This window comes from Crocodylus siamensis, chromosome 1 (assembly GCF_052110815.1).
Source record: "Crocodylus siamensis isolate JL-2025a chromosome 1, ASM5211081v1, whole genome shotgun sequence".
Taxonomy (NCBI): domain Eukaryota; kingdom Metazoa; phylum Chordata; order Crocodylia; family Crocodylidae; genus Crocodylus; species Crocodylus siamensis.
Window position 1 is genome coordinate 552647 of NC_143395.1, and position 16738 is coordinate 569384.

A 16738-nucleotide genomic window follows, 5' to 3' on the forward strand; every position below is an offset into this window, starting at 1 on the left:
TGGCCCCCCCTGGATGTGTGCCAGCATAATTTTCTCGAACAGCTTGCCTAGGATCAAGGTAAGACTAACCGGCCCATAGTTCCCCGGGTCCTCCTTCCTCCCTTTTTTGAAGATGGGGACCACGTTGGCCCTCTTCGAGTCCTCCGGTACCTCGCCAGAGCACCACGAGTGCTCATAAAGCCGTGCCAGGGGACTTGCAATGGCCTCGGCCAGTTCCTTTAGGACTCTAGGGTGGAGATCGTCCGGGCCGGCTGACTTGAAAACGTCCAGTCCCTCCAGAAGCTCCCTAACTAAATCCTCGCTAACCCGTGACCCAGGTGTGCCTCCCCCAGGGCCCGAGTGGGGCCCAGCAGGGAGGTGGCTCTTCTGGTCCCTACTTAGGAAGATGGAGGCAAAGAAATTGTTAAACATGTTAGCTTTGCCGTCTGGTGTGACGACCAAGTTACCCATCACGTCCTGCAAGGGCCCCACATTACCTTCTTTTTACCCCCTATGTATTTAAAAAAGGACTTCTTGTTGTCCTTAATCTGGGAAGCTAGCCCCAGTTCCATCTCCGCCTTGGCCTTCCTGACTGCCTCCCTACATCCCCGAGCACCTGCAGAATAGCCCTCCCTGGTGATGACCCCTTCTTTCCATTGGGTGTAGGCCTCCTTTTTAGCAAGGAGACATTCCCGGATGCTTTTGGTGAGCCACGGAGGCTTGTGTGCTCTCCTGCTCCCTTTGATCCTCGTGGGGATTACCTTCCTTTGGGCTTGGAGGATCGTCTCCTTAAGGAGCGACCACTCTTCTTGGACACCCGGCTCCCCTCCCCTCCGGGACCTCAGCGCTTCTCCAACTATCCTCCTTAGCTCGCTGAAGTCTGCCCTCCTAAAATCTAGGGCCGCTGCCTTACTGCAGGCCTTCGCCACCTTGCGCTGGATGGTGAATCCCAGCGGGCGATGATCGCTGTCGCCCAGGGGGTCGAGCACCCGCAGCCCCCTCACCGGGTCATCACCCGTGGCCAGCACCAGGTCCAACAAGGCGTCCCCCCGGTGGGGCTGTGCACCCCCTGGGTTCGAAGGAGGTCCTGCACTCTGGCCAAGAGCCTATATGAGCGACTAAAGAAGGACTAAAGAAGGTTACCTGCAGCTTTAGGAAGGGGGAATCCAGCCTAGAACACCCTAAAACAACTGGGCTCTCTCCAGATGCCAGAGCTGACATCCGGCCCAGGATTCGCTACAGCAGACTCGGACTTTCAAAGCAAGATGACCGGCAGTACCTACCTCCAGGAGAAGAGGCCCCAGGGATTCCTTCTCGATCACTCCTTGGCTGCTGGAGGAGATGTCGGACTTCTGGACATCGTCGTCAGCTGCCTTCTCTGCAGAAAGGGGAAAGGGCAGGTTTTAGCTACACAGAACCAGCTTTTTTTCCCCTCAGAAAGTCAGTGTTATAAACAGAGCCCTGATGAGGCTTTTGTGCCCCCCACCGTGCTGCTATGACTTTATTGGGATCTGCCCATGTGCGCGTCCCCCTCCACACAGTGAAAGCAGGTACGATGTCGCTTTGACTCGCAGCAAAATGCAGACCATAGCCCGCTGAGGTTGGGGATGAGAGGTAAATGAGGAAGGACTAACAAACGGCCATTTCAAAGCAGAAGACAGAAGGAGGGGAAACTGAAGACCAAGCTTTGGAAAAGAGGTGAGCTAGCGCAACCTTAGCACAGGCTAAAGTATCTGGGCAAACAGATCTGTGACGACTCCATCAGGATCTGGATGGACAGCGAGCGGCAGAAAGTCACAAAGGCCAGGCCGGAGGAAATCCTAGAGCCTGCAAGGCACAAAACACGGCTGTAACACGGAGGCAGCCAGCTCTGTAGCACCGCTGAGTGCCTGGGAGCTGCGGGGACCCAGGACTTACGGAAATCACAGGCCAACAGGTCTTAGTAAACATGACATAACCACCTACTCGAGCGAGAAGGCAGAGCTAGTTTCTCTTGGGTAAAAAAACCCAGAAGACGGACCTTGTCACCTAGCCCCAGGTGCCAGCTGCTTTCAAGCCAAGGGTCAGGCTTGGGCCTTACCCCAGGGTGTAAGTCATGATGGGGTGCATGGGAGGTGGTAGAGCCAACAACCAGGCCAAGTCGGCCATAAAGCTCGGGTGGCTCCAGGCCAGGCATTTGGCGTAGCTTGTTACTCGGCACCGGTGCGCTTTCCCCACCCCTCCCTGGCACGGCCTTGGGGGCTGAGCGGGGCTTTCCTGCCCTTGAGAGAGAAGAGGACGGGGGGGAGCTGCAACAAATCAGAAGGGACATCACATGGACAAAGCGAGGACCGGACTGGGGCTCAGGAGACCTGGGCTCAATTCACAGACACCCTGCGTGACCTTGGACTGGTCGCTTGGGGCCAGATCCTGTTCTGCCCATTAGGTGCATGGGTGGATGTCGGTGCCTAAGTGCAACCCTGTGCCACCCTGCTGGGATCCCTGCAAAACAGCTCGTGGGTGGGTGGGTCACGCTCTTCCTCGCTCCTGGGTGGCTCCGTCTGAAGGCTGAGACGGCACGCAACAAAAAGATGCATTTATGGAGTCTCAGCAACTCGAGACGTGATCCCAGCGAGGCACCTCCCGGGGGAGCAGGGGGGTGCCCTTATGCCCTTCAGTGCCGGTTCTTCATCTGAATTGTGGGGATGGCAGGCTGATCCTCCTTCCTAGGGGTGTAAAAGTGACCTTGATGTCCGTGAGGAGCGCAGGCCCTTCAGTAACAGGAGCCACCCACACGCCAGCAAGTCAGGAAAGGGACATTTCAGCCACAGGGGCCTCAGCAGAAGAAAACCCAGAGGATGCTTGGCCTATGGGCGCGAAGGGAATAACGATGAGAGGACAGGGGCAGGTAGGGGTGGTGCAAGAAGAAGGTGAGAGGTAGCCAGTGAAGGGTGAGCAGAGTGATGCCAACAGGCAAGGGGAGGAGGTGCACCAGTGGCACCGCACCCAGAGGCCTGATCCTGGAAGGGATGAATGCCAACAGGAGATGAAATACAGACAACAGGGGTCTGCCCGCTGCCCCGGGAAGTCCTGCACAGCTCTACTATAAGGCCTGGCACAAATTGCTCCCAAACCCCTGGCAACCCAAGCCCGTTGCTTGCTTGCATGGCGACACCACAGCCTGGCTACTGCATGGCAAACTCCAGCCAGGCATCCAGATCCAACTGCCTGCCCTGGCAAGGTGCACAACACAACCTCCGCCAGGCTCCCGAGCCTCCAGCCAGCCTCCAAGTTCAACGGTGCCCCGTGACACGTGCTCCCCGTGGCACGCAAGCCGGAGAGCAAACTCCAACCCACAGCGGAAAGGGGATTTCAAGGTTTCAGACTTCAAGGTTTCAAGCTCCCCCACGGTGGAAAGAGGATTTTAGAGGTTTCAAGTACGGCAGAGTCTCTGGGTGCAAAAGGAGCAGTGGGTGACTGCCGGCCTGGCCAAAAGGACTCACGATGCGAAAAGACTGCTGTGCTCTTCCTGGCTGTTCAGTTCATGGAAAAAAAGCAGCGATTTGTAAACCGCTCAGAGGTTTTAAACCCTAACAAGAAAGCCAGGAAGCACTAGGTGCCATGGGCTGTGCCCCTCTTTGGCAGCGGGATTCTGGGGCTCATGCCACGTCCTACGCATCAACAGAAGATGTGCGTTTTGTTAAAGGATTAAGAGACATATGAAGGGGAAAGTGACTGCAAGACTGAGCCTGTCAGACCTGGGACGCCTTGGCCCAGGCACTTGGAAGGGCAAGCTGGGGCTCTGCACATCTTGCCATCCCCACAGACGGCAATCAGAGAAGCAGGCTGGAAGGGAGCTCCAGAGGTCATCTAGTCCAGCACCGACCTGCAATAGCGAGGAATGAGAGGCCTCCTTGCGCCTACTGGAGAATGGGCTGCAAGCACGGTGCCTCTCCGGGGTCACATGCCCATCCTCAGGGACTCCTCCAGCAAATTTGCACCGTTTACAAGACTTTCCCAAGGGCCACAGCTGCAAACTCAACCTGAGAGCTGAAAATGAAGCCCTGCTCTTTCTGCATCGTCACCAGCCATCAGCAACAATAAAGATCCTGGGATCAGGATGTGGCTGGCAATTTGGTGGATGACGGGCTGGGCACAATAGGCTGCCGCCTACCCCGCTGCGGCGGGGCTGGCTCTGCAGTGCAGGCAGGAGTAAAAATACCTGCCGTCGTCAGGAAAGCAGGCACAGGCAGGCTCAGGGAAAGCCTGCGGCTTGGCCCTGCACAGCGCTAGGAGCTGACAGAAGAAGAGGAGCCTGAGCTAGGTCGGCTCTTAAACTGGGTGATATAACATGGTTCAGGGGACAGGGTTTCATGGTCCAGGAAGGCCTGTCCAGCCTGGGACAGGATCTGGCCGCTGGAAAGAGATGGCTGTTTCCCCATGCTTGCTTTAAACAAAGGGAAACCCCTCGCCCCCCCTGGTCCCCGTGCACTGTTCTCTGTGCTGGGAGCAATGCTTTCGAAGACACACCACTGTCTCGGAGAGGACTCGATCCTGCAAAGCTCCCACGGACTTCGGTGGAAGCCCAGCTGGAAAGAGGCAGCTGATGAAGCGAGGCAGCTGAAAAGGTCTGGGTACTACCTGTCAGAGGATGGACTTGGGATTAAGGCACCGGACCCAGGGGTTCTGGGTTCAGTCCCCGGCTCTGCCACAGATAGCTAGGGCCACCCCAGGGCCTGCTGCTTCATTTCTGTGCCTCAGTTCGACAGCTGTGAAATGGGAACAGCTGCTCCAGGGCACTGCAGAAACAGTGCAGGGACTCAACAGCTGCTGCAAGGGGACTCATAAAAGCATGGGTGCAGGAAGAGGGAAGAGAATCTGCCCTGGGACCATCAAGGCTTCTGTCCTGTTTTTGTTGCACCTCCTGCAAATTCCCAAATCCTGCCACCCCCTTCTCCAGGAGACACCTCCGCAGCCCCAGCAACCGAGCTGTTCTCCTCACATGGCTGCTCGTGGCCTGCTCTGCACCCACGCTGGGTCCATGTCACCCCAGCGCTGAGGACAGCTCAACTCTGTGGCTCCTCTGAGAGGGGTCCGATGCAGCCCCATAGTTCCCACGAGCACGAGATCAATCGCGTGACTCACACGAGCTCAGATCCAACGATATTAATGAGCAATAAGTCCTATGACTTGGCACTGGGCACTGTACAAATGGGTGTCATCTCACATCGTGCCCATTTCCCTTTAGGATTTTATCCCGTTGGATGATGCATTTCCCTGCCTCCGCCTCTGAGCCACCTCCCCAGTGTGGGATCTTAGAGGCGCAGTGGACGGTGCCCTAGCCTGGCACTCAGGGGAGCTTGGTTTGAGTCCTGGTTCCTCCAATTACCTGCTGCTGTGCTTCTGTCCTCTCTCTCCACATAATTAGGGAGGGACTGGCTGCTTGCCCAGCCCCTACCCTGGGTCTCTGATCTTGCTTGGGACCTGCAGGTGCTATGGTAAAACACATAAAATATGCTGTTGGGAACAACAACAATGCAGGATCAATGATAGCAAGGCAATGCTGATTCAGGTCCCTGCCCCAGGCCACAGCTGAGGCGGCTCAGTTAGAGCCACCTGAGTACAGCACTCGCTGCAGCCCTGTTGCGTGACCCAGAAAGAGCTCTGCTCCCACCTCGTGCTGGCAGGCTCTGAAAGGCAGACCCACTTCCCAATACAAAGCCCCGGTGCAACAGGGGAGGTGTGAGAGAGGTCAGGCCAGGCCTCTGTGACACCTGGATCAGATTTCCAAACAACGTGAGAGGAGGAAACAGCCGTGCCAGGCGTGCTCGGTGACATGCAAGGCCTAGGCTTTCAGACGCGGCCATCTCCCCTGATGCTGGCCCTGCTGCTGCTGCGATGCTGCACGGCCCTCCTCAATCCCTCACCCTCCGAGGGTCCAGGACTACTCCAGGCCCTGCCAGGCTTTATCTACCCCCCAGAGCAGAATGAGTCCCAAGGAAGAGTATGTTGCTTGGCTTCGCTCACAGCTGGGACCCTACAACTCGCATGCGCTGTACAGCGGTGTGCACCATCCACATTGCACAAAGGACTCCATTATGCACACCCACAGGCCTTTGCCCCTCAAGCAGGTGCCCACACATGGAAGTGCTCGGCTGGTGCCGGGGTGGGATTCCCGGTCAGGAAAGGTCACTTTAATAATGGCTGTGTGACCTTACTAGTACCTGGAGGAACCGTGTGTTTCAGGCCTGTCTTAACAGCTTCATGGCTAAGAGACCGGGCCATGAGTCCAAAAGCCCCGATCACTGGATATCTCCAGCCCTGCCATTGACTCCCGGTGCGACTGGGCAGGACGCTCCGGCGCGCTTCCCGAGCGCCGGGGTGCGGGAGCACACGCGGCCCGTGTCGCCATCTCTCCTTGTCCCAGGCACAGAGAGGGAAGCCATTTGCCCGCGGTCTTGCCGACAGCCTATGGCAAAGCCAGGAGCAGGAGCCAGCACTTAATACCGAAAAACCTGAAAAAATTTTTTTTTCCACTCCTTCTCAATGCCTGTACTTAGTGGTAATGTACTGGCTTTCAGAGCTAATCCTTTAATTGGGCCGCCGAATCCTCCTCCTACTTTAGCAAAATAGTTTCATATGCCAATTCCGAGCCTATTATTCAAAGGGATTAGCTGACAGAACGAGGCGCCATTGCCATCTCTATTGTGCGCGGGCCTTTCTCCTTCCCGGGCTCCGAGTCGTCAGGCATTCTTCGGTGTCTCGGGGAAAGCAGAAGTATCAATTAAAGATCCTGCTCACCTTGGCTGGGTGGCGCATTACAATGATACAGAATCCTTCCAGTCAAAGTGTCAGTGCATCCCAGCTAAGCACTTAAGTTAATGGGCTTAAATGCAAAATTTCATTAAACGCAGCTCTTTAGCTTTTCAGCCGGCGACGCACCTTGGGAGATATGAAAGGAATACGGTACAACAAACTACTGTTTTTCATCTTAACCCATTCGGCTCACTCCAACGCAGCCGGCAGCTCGGCGGTCCTAACAGCAAGCGGCACCCAGGCCTCTCTGGGGAGGGATGAATTGCTTACTCCTGGGCCCCTCCATGTATTTTGCTAATCACTATTATTTGTGACGTGCATTATACGGTAACACCTAAAGGCTCCAGCCACATACCAGGATCCTGCTGTGCCAGCCCAGTGTAAAGAAATGGTCCCTGCCCCCAAAAGCTTACAATCTAAGTGTAAAACACAGACCGACAGGGACACACGCAAAAGACCACGCCAGTCGGCGTGAAAAGCAGCCGGCACCATGCACTGGTAGCAGCCAGCAATGCAGGATTCGATTCGTCATTCGCTTCGCAGCTTCTGGCCATCCCGGGTCCCAGCTGGGCATCAAGGGAGGAGGTCAGGACATTGCTGCCCTAACACAGCTAATGCACATTTCTGTCCCGCAGTATGAACAGGGACAAGCTATGTGAATGGGGTTCCCATCTGTGCGCCCTCATTTGCTCAGGCCCCCGAGCATCCACAGGTCCCTCTGGCACTCCTGTGAAGCGCAGGGGCTCAGCGCCTTTCCAAAAAATAAAATCAGGCCAATAGGCTTTAACTGTGTTGGGTGACAGGGCAAGTCGCCCAGGTGGCAAGACAAGGCTTGGCACTCATTTGCTCTCCTGATGTCTGGAATGGATGCAGCAAGGTGCAAGCAGCCCGGCTCTTGAGACCCTCCATATCCAGGAGTGGAGTGGAGAGGATGGGGTGGCTGCATGCACCTCCCAGCTGCTTTATGGAGCGACGCTGGGCTCCAGACTCCTCTCACCAGCCTCTGAGCGCTGTCGTGCTGGGTTATCTGAAGGTGGATGAGGAAACAGGGCTGGGAGAGGGAGAGGGAATCAGTAAATCATAGGAGAACCTGGTGGTGCCACCCCGAAGGGCACGCGGCAGGAGAGGAGATGGGAACAGAGGTGCACAAGGAAGCAAGTGAGAAGGAACAGCTTTCCCAGAGCCGATGGGATCCTTTCCCACTGTACCAGGCCCCCCCAGCTGCCTCTGCCCTTCCCAGCCAGGCTGGTCTCCTCTCGCGGCCCCTGTCACAAGCGGCTCTGCCTCTCCTCCGCTGCCCCTGACGTGGGGGAGCGAGGCACATGTCAGCTCCAGCCACCAGCAGCCATGAGGGAGCAGAAGCCAACTGGCAAGGCGGGACAGCAATCTGCCAAAGCAGTGTGGGGTAGGGGGGAGGAGGAACAAGCAGCAAATGAATGGCACTGGGCAGGCGGGCACCAGGCCTGGCACTACCGTGCTCCCTGCTGGACGCTGGAGCAGGGGGATGCCGTGCTGCGAGGAGCTGATGCCACTGCTGTCACTGCTCCCATGCCCCGAACCTTTGCAGGTGAGTCCATGTCCCAGCGAGCAAGTGATGCTGCTGAACGGGAGCGGTGGGCAGTCAAACAGAAAGGGCCTGGGGGCTTATAAATGGAAAACAGAAACTTCTCCTGCTGGTGACTTGATTTCAAGGAGGAGACGGCAGCCGGTACCTGCAGCCTTTGGCTCGGTTCAGACCCGCCGCACTGGCAACAAGAGAAGAGTGTGACGGGGACAGAGGGAGGGGGACATTCATTTGTCTCCAAGGTGAAGGACAAGCCACCCACCCGGGCTGCTTCCTTCCTCCGGGCAGGCCGTGTTTCACGTACCCATCTCTTTTCCCGCGATGACTTGCCTGCAGCCAGGTCTTCGGGGTGGCTGGCAGAAAGGAAACCAACATCCCTGAATCTCAGCAAGAGCTCCCCGAGCTCTTCACGTGCACCCGAGTCCTGGCTATGACTTGAAACCGCCTTAAAAAGGGGATGAGGGAACTGGTCCCAGTGTCACCAGTATCTCCACACGCTCCTGTAGCAATGCAGCTGAGCTGAAAAGCTGCAGTGTTAACCGTGAATGAAGCGGGGTCCACCCATGTTTGGTCCTCCCCTCCTTTTTGGCTCTCAGTGCTGTTTCTGGAGGACAGGCAGCTGCGTTTTGCTCATACCTGGGGCTGCAGAGAGGCAGGTTCCCACACCCGTGAGCCTCGATGTTGCCCTGCCATTGCCTCGAGGTCTCTACGCACAGCGCTTTTTGCACAAGTCCAACAGGGAAGTCTTCTGTAGGAGTTTTGAGCCGTGTGTGGCAGACGCTGCTGGGGATGCTTCTGGAGGCCGCGCCATGGGACCGCACAGAGGCCAAGCAATGGTCGTCAGCCAACGGCAAGCATGGCAGGAGGCCCAGGGAAGGAAACTCAGCGCCCAGCACGATGAGGAGGGCAACAAGTCAACCCACAAAGAAGGAAAGGAGCATCTGAAAGCGCCCACCTGAGAGAAGGGCTCGGCTGTTGCTCCACAGGTACAAGAGAGAGGGACTGGCAAAGCCATCCGACCCTGCACGGCATCCGCTCACGTCTCAGGAGCCCCAGGTTGAAATCCTGCCCGTCACGGACTTCGCTACAACCTCTGCCGCTGCGCGTGATCTCCCTCTGTCTCGCCTCATTCACGGAGGCCGCTGACATCTTTTGTTCAGACCCAGAGCTTGGCAAAACTTTTCCGCTGCAACACTTTTTGCCCCAAAATACATATTTGCGGCCACCCTGTGCAGCTTCAAAGCAGTTCTGGTGCATTGACTCTGAAGAGAAATTTTGAAAGCAAAAAAACGACCCCAAAGTATCTCACGGTGACATTTGCCAAATGAAATATTTCCATGTTGACTCCAAATGACAATTTGATTTTCTCTTCAAAAGGTAAATTAAATATCCTGAAAACGTGATGTTTTGTCCAAACCAACACAATTGTTTTCAACTGTTCCGTTTGCTGTGAATTTTGAAAACAACATTGTTTTGGGATGACTCAAAACCCGATTTTATTCTCCAGAAATGCCGGCATCCAAAAATCAATTATTTGCTCTGCCCTTAGAAACATTTTTTCAAAAAAAGCGACTTCCCAGGAAAACAGAATACTAGACTCCTAACACAGGCCCCCTAGCCCTATAACTTTCCATGGTTTGTTTTAAAACAACATTTTCTATTGAAAGTATTTGTTTCCCAATTAATTCTTTGTGTTTTATGCTGGTGACCTAAATGTTTTCCATTTTTACACCGGTCTTTCTGTTTTTCAGTTACTAAAATACTGATTTTTTTTTCTTTAATGAAAATCAAAGCTATCAAGGAAAAGTATTTTTCCTCCAGCAGTTTCTGTGAACAAAAAGCATTTCCTGACTGGCTTCATAATACCACTCCAGCCTCACCTGAGGATTAATCCTGTGGGGTAGTCAGCTGCTATTGTACTGAGTCTCAGTGGGTGTGTCTACATGCGTTGATTTGAGGTGCATTAGCCATTTTTAAGGCACTTTAAGGGCACGGGTCTATATGTGAGCACCCTTAATGCACCTGAAAAATGGGGATTTTAGGCTATTTGCATCTAAATTTGATATCTGCAAAAGCAAGCATCAAATTTAGGCATGAATAGCTAAAGCGCCCTAATGCACATGTAGATGTGCTACAGTGCATTAATACAGTGCATGTCAACTGACTTGGGACTAACTTTTGCCCCAAATCAGTCCACACACCGTGTTAATGCGCCTTAGTGTGTGCACATGTAGACGCATGCCTAAATCACCTTAGTGCGCATTAGGCAAATGCGCATTAAGTTTAGGCACATGTAAAAGCATGTGTAGACAAGCCCAGTAGCACTGAAGGACAATGGGCTGTCGATCTCAGAAAAGCTGAGTGGGGAGATTGGGGGTAAAAGAGTCGCATGTGATGGCGATGACATGGTGATGGGAGAGCAAGAAGGGGCATGAGATATGATAACCTACCCTGCAGCCGTATACCTCCGTATCATCTTTTCAGAAGGCTTGGGCCCATCACTGCAGCTCTGAGCCAAGATCTGCTCTTTCTACTTTTTAAGAGATGAGGGAGGCGAGAGTACACACATCTGCAGTTTCCCAAATGCGGAGCTTTGATTTTTAGTTAATTAAAATCAGATGTAATAGACTCTGCTGCGCCCATCGATCGAAAGCTTGACAGAAAGCCATGCCATTAATTAGTACCCAACATGGAATTCATTAATCCAGCAAATCCAACAGGAAAGAACAACTGGCACAAAAACAAGCCGGTCAGCAGAAGGCTCTGTTTGTGCATCAACAAAGGAGCTTCTCGTATGGCAAGAAGAAAACGGTTTAAATGGTAGCGAGATGAAAAGACAGCACCTCCGCAGCAAAGCAACTTGGGAGAGGAGAGTCAAAGAGAGCTCAAAAGGTTTTAAATGCTGCACTGCTGGGAAAGACTGTCACGGGACAGTAGGCGAAGGAACGTTGTACGCCACTTCTTAGGTACCACCAGATGGGAAAATGCGAGGAGGAAAGATCAGGACTGCTGACTGTTTTTTGGAGCCAAGGGGAAGAGGAGGAAGAGGGAAGAGAACGATCCCCCTTCTTTCAAAAGTAAATGTCCATGAGATGGCATTGGAGACCCAGCTGCTGTGGAGTCAGGTCGCCAGCCCCTCTTTTAAAACACCCGTGTTCGGCCGACCCGTGGCTCTGCTGATGAGGACGGAGGGGAGCGATCTAACTGGCAAGCAGTGCCTGAAGGCAGCAAAAGGGCAGGGGTAGGAACCAGGGATGACGGGGAGGCTGGGTCCTTTCTTGAATGTGGGTTGTGCGACACTGGCAGCTCAGGGAAAGAGAAAGGCTGGGGAAGCCATTTGTGCGGCAGAACAGCAAGCTGATTAGACCCAGTAATTTATGGACAGCGCCACCTCATCTTACGCACCACCAGACAGTGCTCCTTACATCAGCTGTTTCCATGGACAGAGCGATCTCCTTTCTCTCGCCCTGTAACAAGCCCATGACATTATCTATCCTCCTCCTCTGACTGCGGTTGAAATTGCACTTGGGAGGAGTTGCAGGCGGTAACCTTCAGCTGAGACGGAGAACAGGAAGTACCTTGGAAATGTACAGCCGTGCAGCCAGGGCTTCTCCAGTGACTTGCTCTTTATTTAACCCAGTCCACTCACAGCTTGACTCCCAAATGAAATCAGCTGCAAGACTTTCCTAGGTTTCGGGAGCTGAGAAGAACTCCAAGTCCCACGGAAGTACGAGGCTGTCCCGCCAGGCTTGCAAAGCATGTCTGCCCGCATCACGGTCCCTCGGTTCGGCAGGATCAGACAGGGGTGCTGTCAGAAACCCCGGCAGACCAGGCATGTCTACATGTGCTTTTATGTGGGCCTAATCTTAATGCGCATTAACCTAATGAGCATTAAGGTGAGTCAACATCTACACGTGCATGTGCTAATGCGCATTAACATGGGTTAATTAACTAAAGTTAGTCCCGTCAATGGACACACACCGTGTTAATGCGCATTAATGCATCTACACGTTTGCCGATATGATTAAGCTATTCGTGCATAAATTTGATACCTGCTTTATGCAGGTATCAAATTTCGGCTCAAACAGCCTTATATCGCCATTTTTAAGGTGCATTAAGGGCACGCACGTGTAGACACGTGCCCTTAATGCGCCTTAAATTGGGCTAATGCGCATTAAATGTACACGTGTAGACATGCCCAATGTGTGCCCAGAGGAGCCTGCACATCACCCTCCGACCTAACGGCCCCCCTGGTATTACAGGGATGGGCTCTCAGGAGCAGGCAGCCACAGAAAGGCAGGACTCAGTGCCATTGCTCCCTGACTCCCATAAAGCATTACGTGGACATGAATGTGGTTTCTGATCTTGCATTCCAGGAAGTGGGAAGCAATCTGATCTCAGAATTAAAACATTATGGAAAACCCACATGACAAATGAGGTGTAGGACTTGAACGGTCCAGCATAAGGGGCACGGGGCCTCAGCTGGTGCAAACTAACAGAGCTATGTTGAGAACAAGGGAATTAAACTGGGTTATTCCATCTAAAGGGGGTACACCGTTATCAATCCCTGTTAAGGGTTTCCGATTCACGGCTTGCAACCCTGCAGGCTTCAAACATCCCAGAGATCCTGAGTCAAGCGCCAAAAAAAATCAGCTTTGCAATGACAAGACTGAAAAATGAATACATCTGGACTCTTCTGGTGTTTCAGCCTTTCTTTGCTGCCTTGAGAGCTCTGGGCACTGTTTCTTGTAAATGGAGGTGGAAATTCTGACAATCCCCTGATGCCAGCTGCTGGAGCTCTAAGAAAAAGGCTGTGTATTGCAAGCACTGGTAACACGTGGCTTATCCTTATTCTAATTTTCTATTGTGGTTGTATGAGAAGCTTCTCACAGCCGCAGCGGGAGGGGCCCCTTATGCAGACTGGGGCTTGGCTGCCCATATGCCAGTCTTAGCGTCCTCGCCTGGGTGGAGAAGAGAAGTGATAAAGGGTCAGAGTGACTAGAAGCAGGTCGGCTTGGAAAATAAGACCAAGCTGCACTTCAGAGGGAGGCCAGGCAGACTGGGGAAGATGCCAGGGAGCTGGAAGCCAGTCGTATAAAAAGAGGCAGCAGCTAGTCCAGAATAAAACAGGGCAGTCTGGACTCTGGGGAACATGAAGCCCATTGGTGCAAGTCTCCCAGGATTGGGAACCCACAGCTGAAGGGGGGCACCAGTTCCCCGCATACTACTGCCTAGCCATGAGGTGCAGCACCTGCTGGGGAAACTTCAGATCGCTGTGGAAGAGGTGGACATTTCAGATTCACCCCGAGAGTAAAAACCAAGAGAAAATTAACGGGAAACTGAGGCAGAGTGTAATGCTGGGCGTGGATGGGCCTTGCTTCATATCAGTCAGCCCCATGAAAGCAAGAGGGGGTATGGAGCAGAGAGACCCTTGGGTGCTATGACCAAACCCTCGCCTAATCCTGTGTATGGGAATCACTGCAAAGCACCGCTCCTGCTACTCATTATCCAAATGAATTCAGCAGTGCACTCATTATCCTAATGAATTCAGCATTAGCAAATCACAGAACAGTCGGGCTGGCAGGGCCTCAGGAGGCCAGCTTCCGGTCCGAAAGGGATGAACACGCAAGCTTTTGCTCCCCAAAGGATACACATTTCTAAGGCTGATTCTTCCTCCTCTATCAGCCTACAAACAGACAAAGGCAGACAAGGTTCTTTGGGTACATCTGATATCTTTTATTAGGTATCTTTTATTATTATTTAGTTGGTCTAATAAAAGATATCAGATGTGCCCAAAGAACCTTGTCTGCCTATGTCCTTAGACCAGCATGGCCACAACCTACACCCCTAAAACAGGCATCACGATCGAAGGGAAGCTGGGTGACAGTGAGCACGAGCTGATCACCTTCACCATCTGCCGCAAAGCTGGCAAGTCAGTCAGTAATACAGAAGTCCTCGACTTCAGGAAAGCTGACTTTGACAAGTTAAGGAGGCTTGTCAGAGAGGCCCTAAAAGGCCACAACCCAACGGAGAGGGGAGCTCAGGACGAGTGGTTGCTCCTCAAGGGACCAATCCTGGATGCGCAAGCAAAGTCCATCCCGTCTCGGAGGAAAGCCAGCAAAAGGGCACAGCAGCCCCCTTGGCTCTCCAGGGACCTGGCAGACCTCCTGTGTCTTAAAAGCAAGACCTACAAAGGATGGAGGAGTGCAACTGCCACCAAGAAGGAGTACTCTGCTCTGGTCCGGACCTGCAGAGAGCAAACCAGGAAAGCCGAGGCTGTGACTGAACTCCAGCTAGCTACAAATATCAAGGACAATAAAAAGTCCTTTTTTAGATCCGTGGGGAGCCGGAGAAAAAGCAAGGGCAATGTTGGACCCCTGCTGAACCAGATGGGACAACTGACAACTGACGCCCAGGAAAACGCGAACTTGCTAAAGGGGTACTTTGCACCAGCTTTTCACCAGTCCCATGGGACAGCCCTGCCCACTATGGGTGAGGGAGGCCCGCGTGAGGGAGATTCCTTGCCCTCCATCGAAGCTGACCTCGTGAAGGGACACCTCGACAGGCTGGACACCTTCAAGTCAGCCGGCCCTGACAATCTGCACCCCAGGGTACTCAGGGAGCTGGCGAGCATCATAGCCCAGCCCCTGGCACGGGTCTTCGAGGGCTCCTGGCGCTCTGGTGTAGTGCCCGGCGACTGGAAGAGGGCCAACGTGGTGCTGATCTTCAAGAAAGGGAGGAAAGTGGATCCGGCAAACTACAGGCCCATCAGCCTGACCTCTATCCTGGGGAAGGTCTTGGGAAAGATTATCAAACAGGCTGTCCTTAACAGACTAGCTGAAGGCAATACCCTGAGGGATAGCCAGCACGGGTTTGTTGCGGGTAGGTCTGCTTGACCAATCTCTTTTCGTCTTATGATGTGACTTATCACCTGGACAAGGGGGAAGAGATCCATGTTGTATATCTTGATTTTAAAAAAGCCTTCAATCTGGTATCCCACGATCACGTCTTGGCTAAACTGGCTAACTGCAGCCGCGACCTCACCACGATCCCCCGGCTGGGGAACTGGCTCCGCGGTAGGACCCAGAGGGTGGTGGTCGACAGGAGCCAATCGTCTTGGTGCGCTGTGATCAGCAGGGTCCCACAAGGCCGTCCTAGGGCGTATACTGTTTAACATCTTCATCAGTGATGTGGACATTGGTGTCAGAAGCGGACTGGCCAAGTTTCCTGATGACACCAAACTCTGGGGTAAAGCATCCACACCCGAGGACACGAGAGTGATCCAGGCAGATCTTGACAGGCTCAGGAAATAGGCGGATGAGAACCTGATGGTGTTCAACACCGAAAAATGCAAGGTCCTCCACCTCGGGAGGAAAAACCTGCAGCTTCCTTATAGGCTTGGCAATGCTACACTGGCTAGCACTAGGGAAGAAAGGGACTTGGGGGTCATGGTTGACCACAAGATGAACATGAGCCTGCAATGCGATGCTGCGGCTAGTAAAGTGAGCAAAACGCTGGCGTGCATCCATAGATGCTTCACAAGCAAATCCCGGGACATCATTCTCCCCTTGTACTCGGCTTTGGTGAGGCCGCAGCTGGAGTGCTGCGTCCAGTTTTGGGCTCCACAATTCAAAAAGGATGTGGAGAAGCTTGAGAGAGTCCAGAGGAGAGCCCACGCACATGATCAGAGGTCAGGAAAACAGATCTTACGACGACAGGCTGAGAGCCATGGGGCTCTTCAGCCTGGAAAAGCGCAGGCTCAGGGGTGATCTGGTGGCCACCTATAAGTTTATCAGGGGTGACCACCAGGATCTGGGGGAACGTTTATTCACCAGAGCGCCCCAAGGGATGACGAGGTCGAACGGTCACAAACTCCGCCGTGACCGATTCAGGCTGGACGTAGGGAAGAACTTCTCACTGTCCGAGCCCCCAAGGTTTGGGGTGGTTCAAACACCCACTTTGAACGCCTTCAAGACACATTCGGATGCTTATCTTTCTGGGATCCTATGATCCCTGCTGACTTCCTGCCCCTGGGGCGGGGGGCTGGACTCGATGATCCTCCAGGGTCCCTTCCAGCCCAAATGTCTATGAAATCTATGAAATCACATTTGTCCCTGGGTCAACCATTTTATCCTGATACAAAATTGTGACCATTCAGACACCCATGCCTGTTGTCCTGGACAAACCCTAAAAAGATTCATGGGACAAGAAGAGCTAACAGTTGATCCTGGGACATTGCAAAGTGCATCTGAACTGTTATCCTGGGACTGCATCGTTGAACAGAAAAGATGGCCTTCAACCGCTTACTAAACCCAGGCTGGAAAGGCGATGTCTGTACATGCCAATCCCAGGACTGTTCTGTTCCTGGACAAACATAGGCACAACTCGACCCATGACAAC

At 53.5% G+C, this 16738-nt stretch overlaps 1 protein-coding gene across 21 annotated transcripts in view; it reads right to left on the minus strand.

Moving 5' to 3' along the window:
- NCOA1 (nuclear receptor coactivator 1) overlaps nt 1-16738 on the minus strand; it is a 277952-nt gene that overhangs the window by 61184 nt on the left and 200030 nt on the right. For all 21 annotated transcript variants that reach the window (XM_090022901.1, XM_090023421.1, XM_090023147.1 and 18 more), the window contains one exon: nt 1263-1357. In XM_090022901.1, the coding sequence (XP_089879027.1) occupies nt 1263-1357 (95 nt within the window). The remainder of the gene's footprint in view (nt 1-1262; nt 1358-16738) is intronic.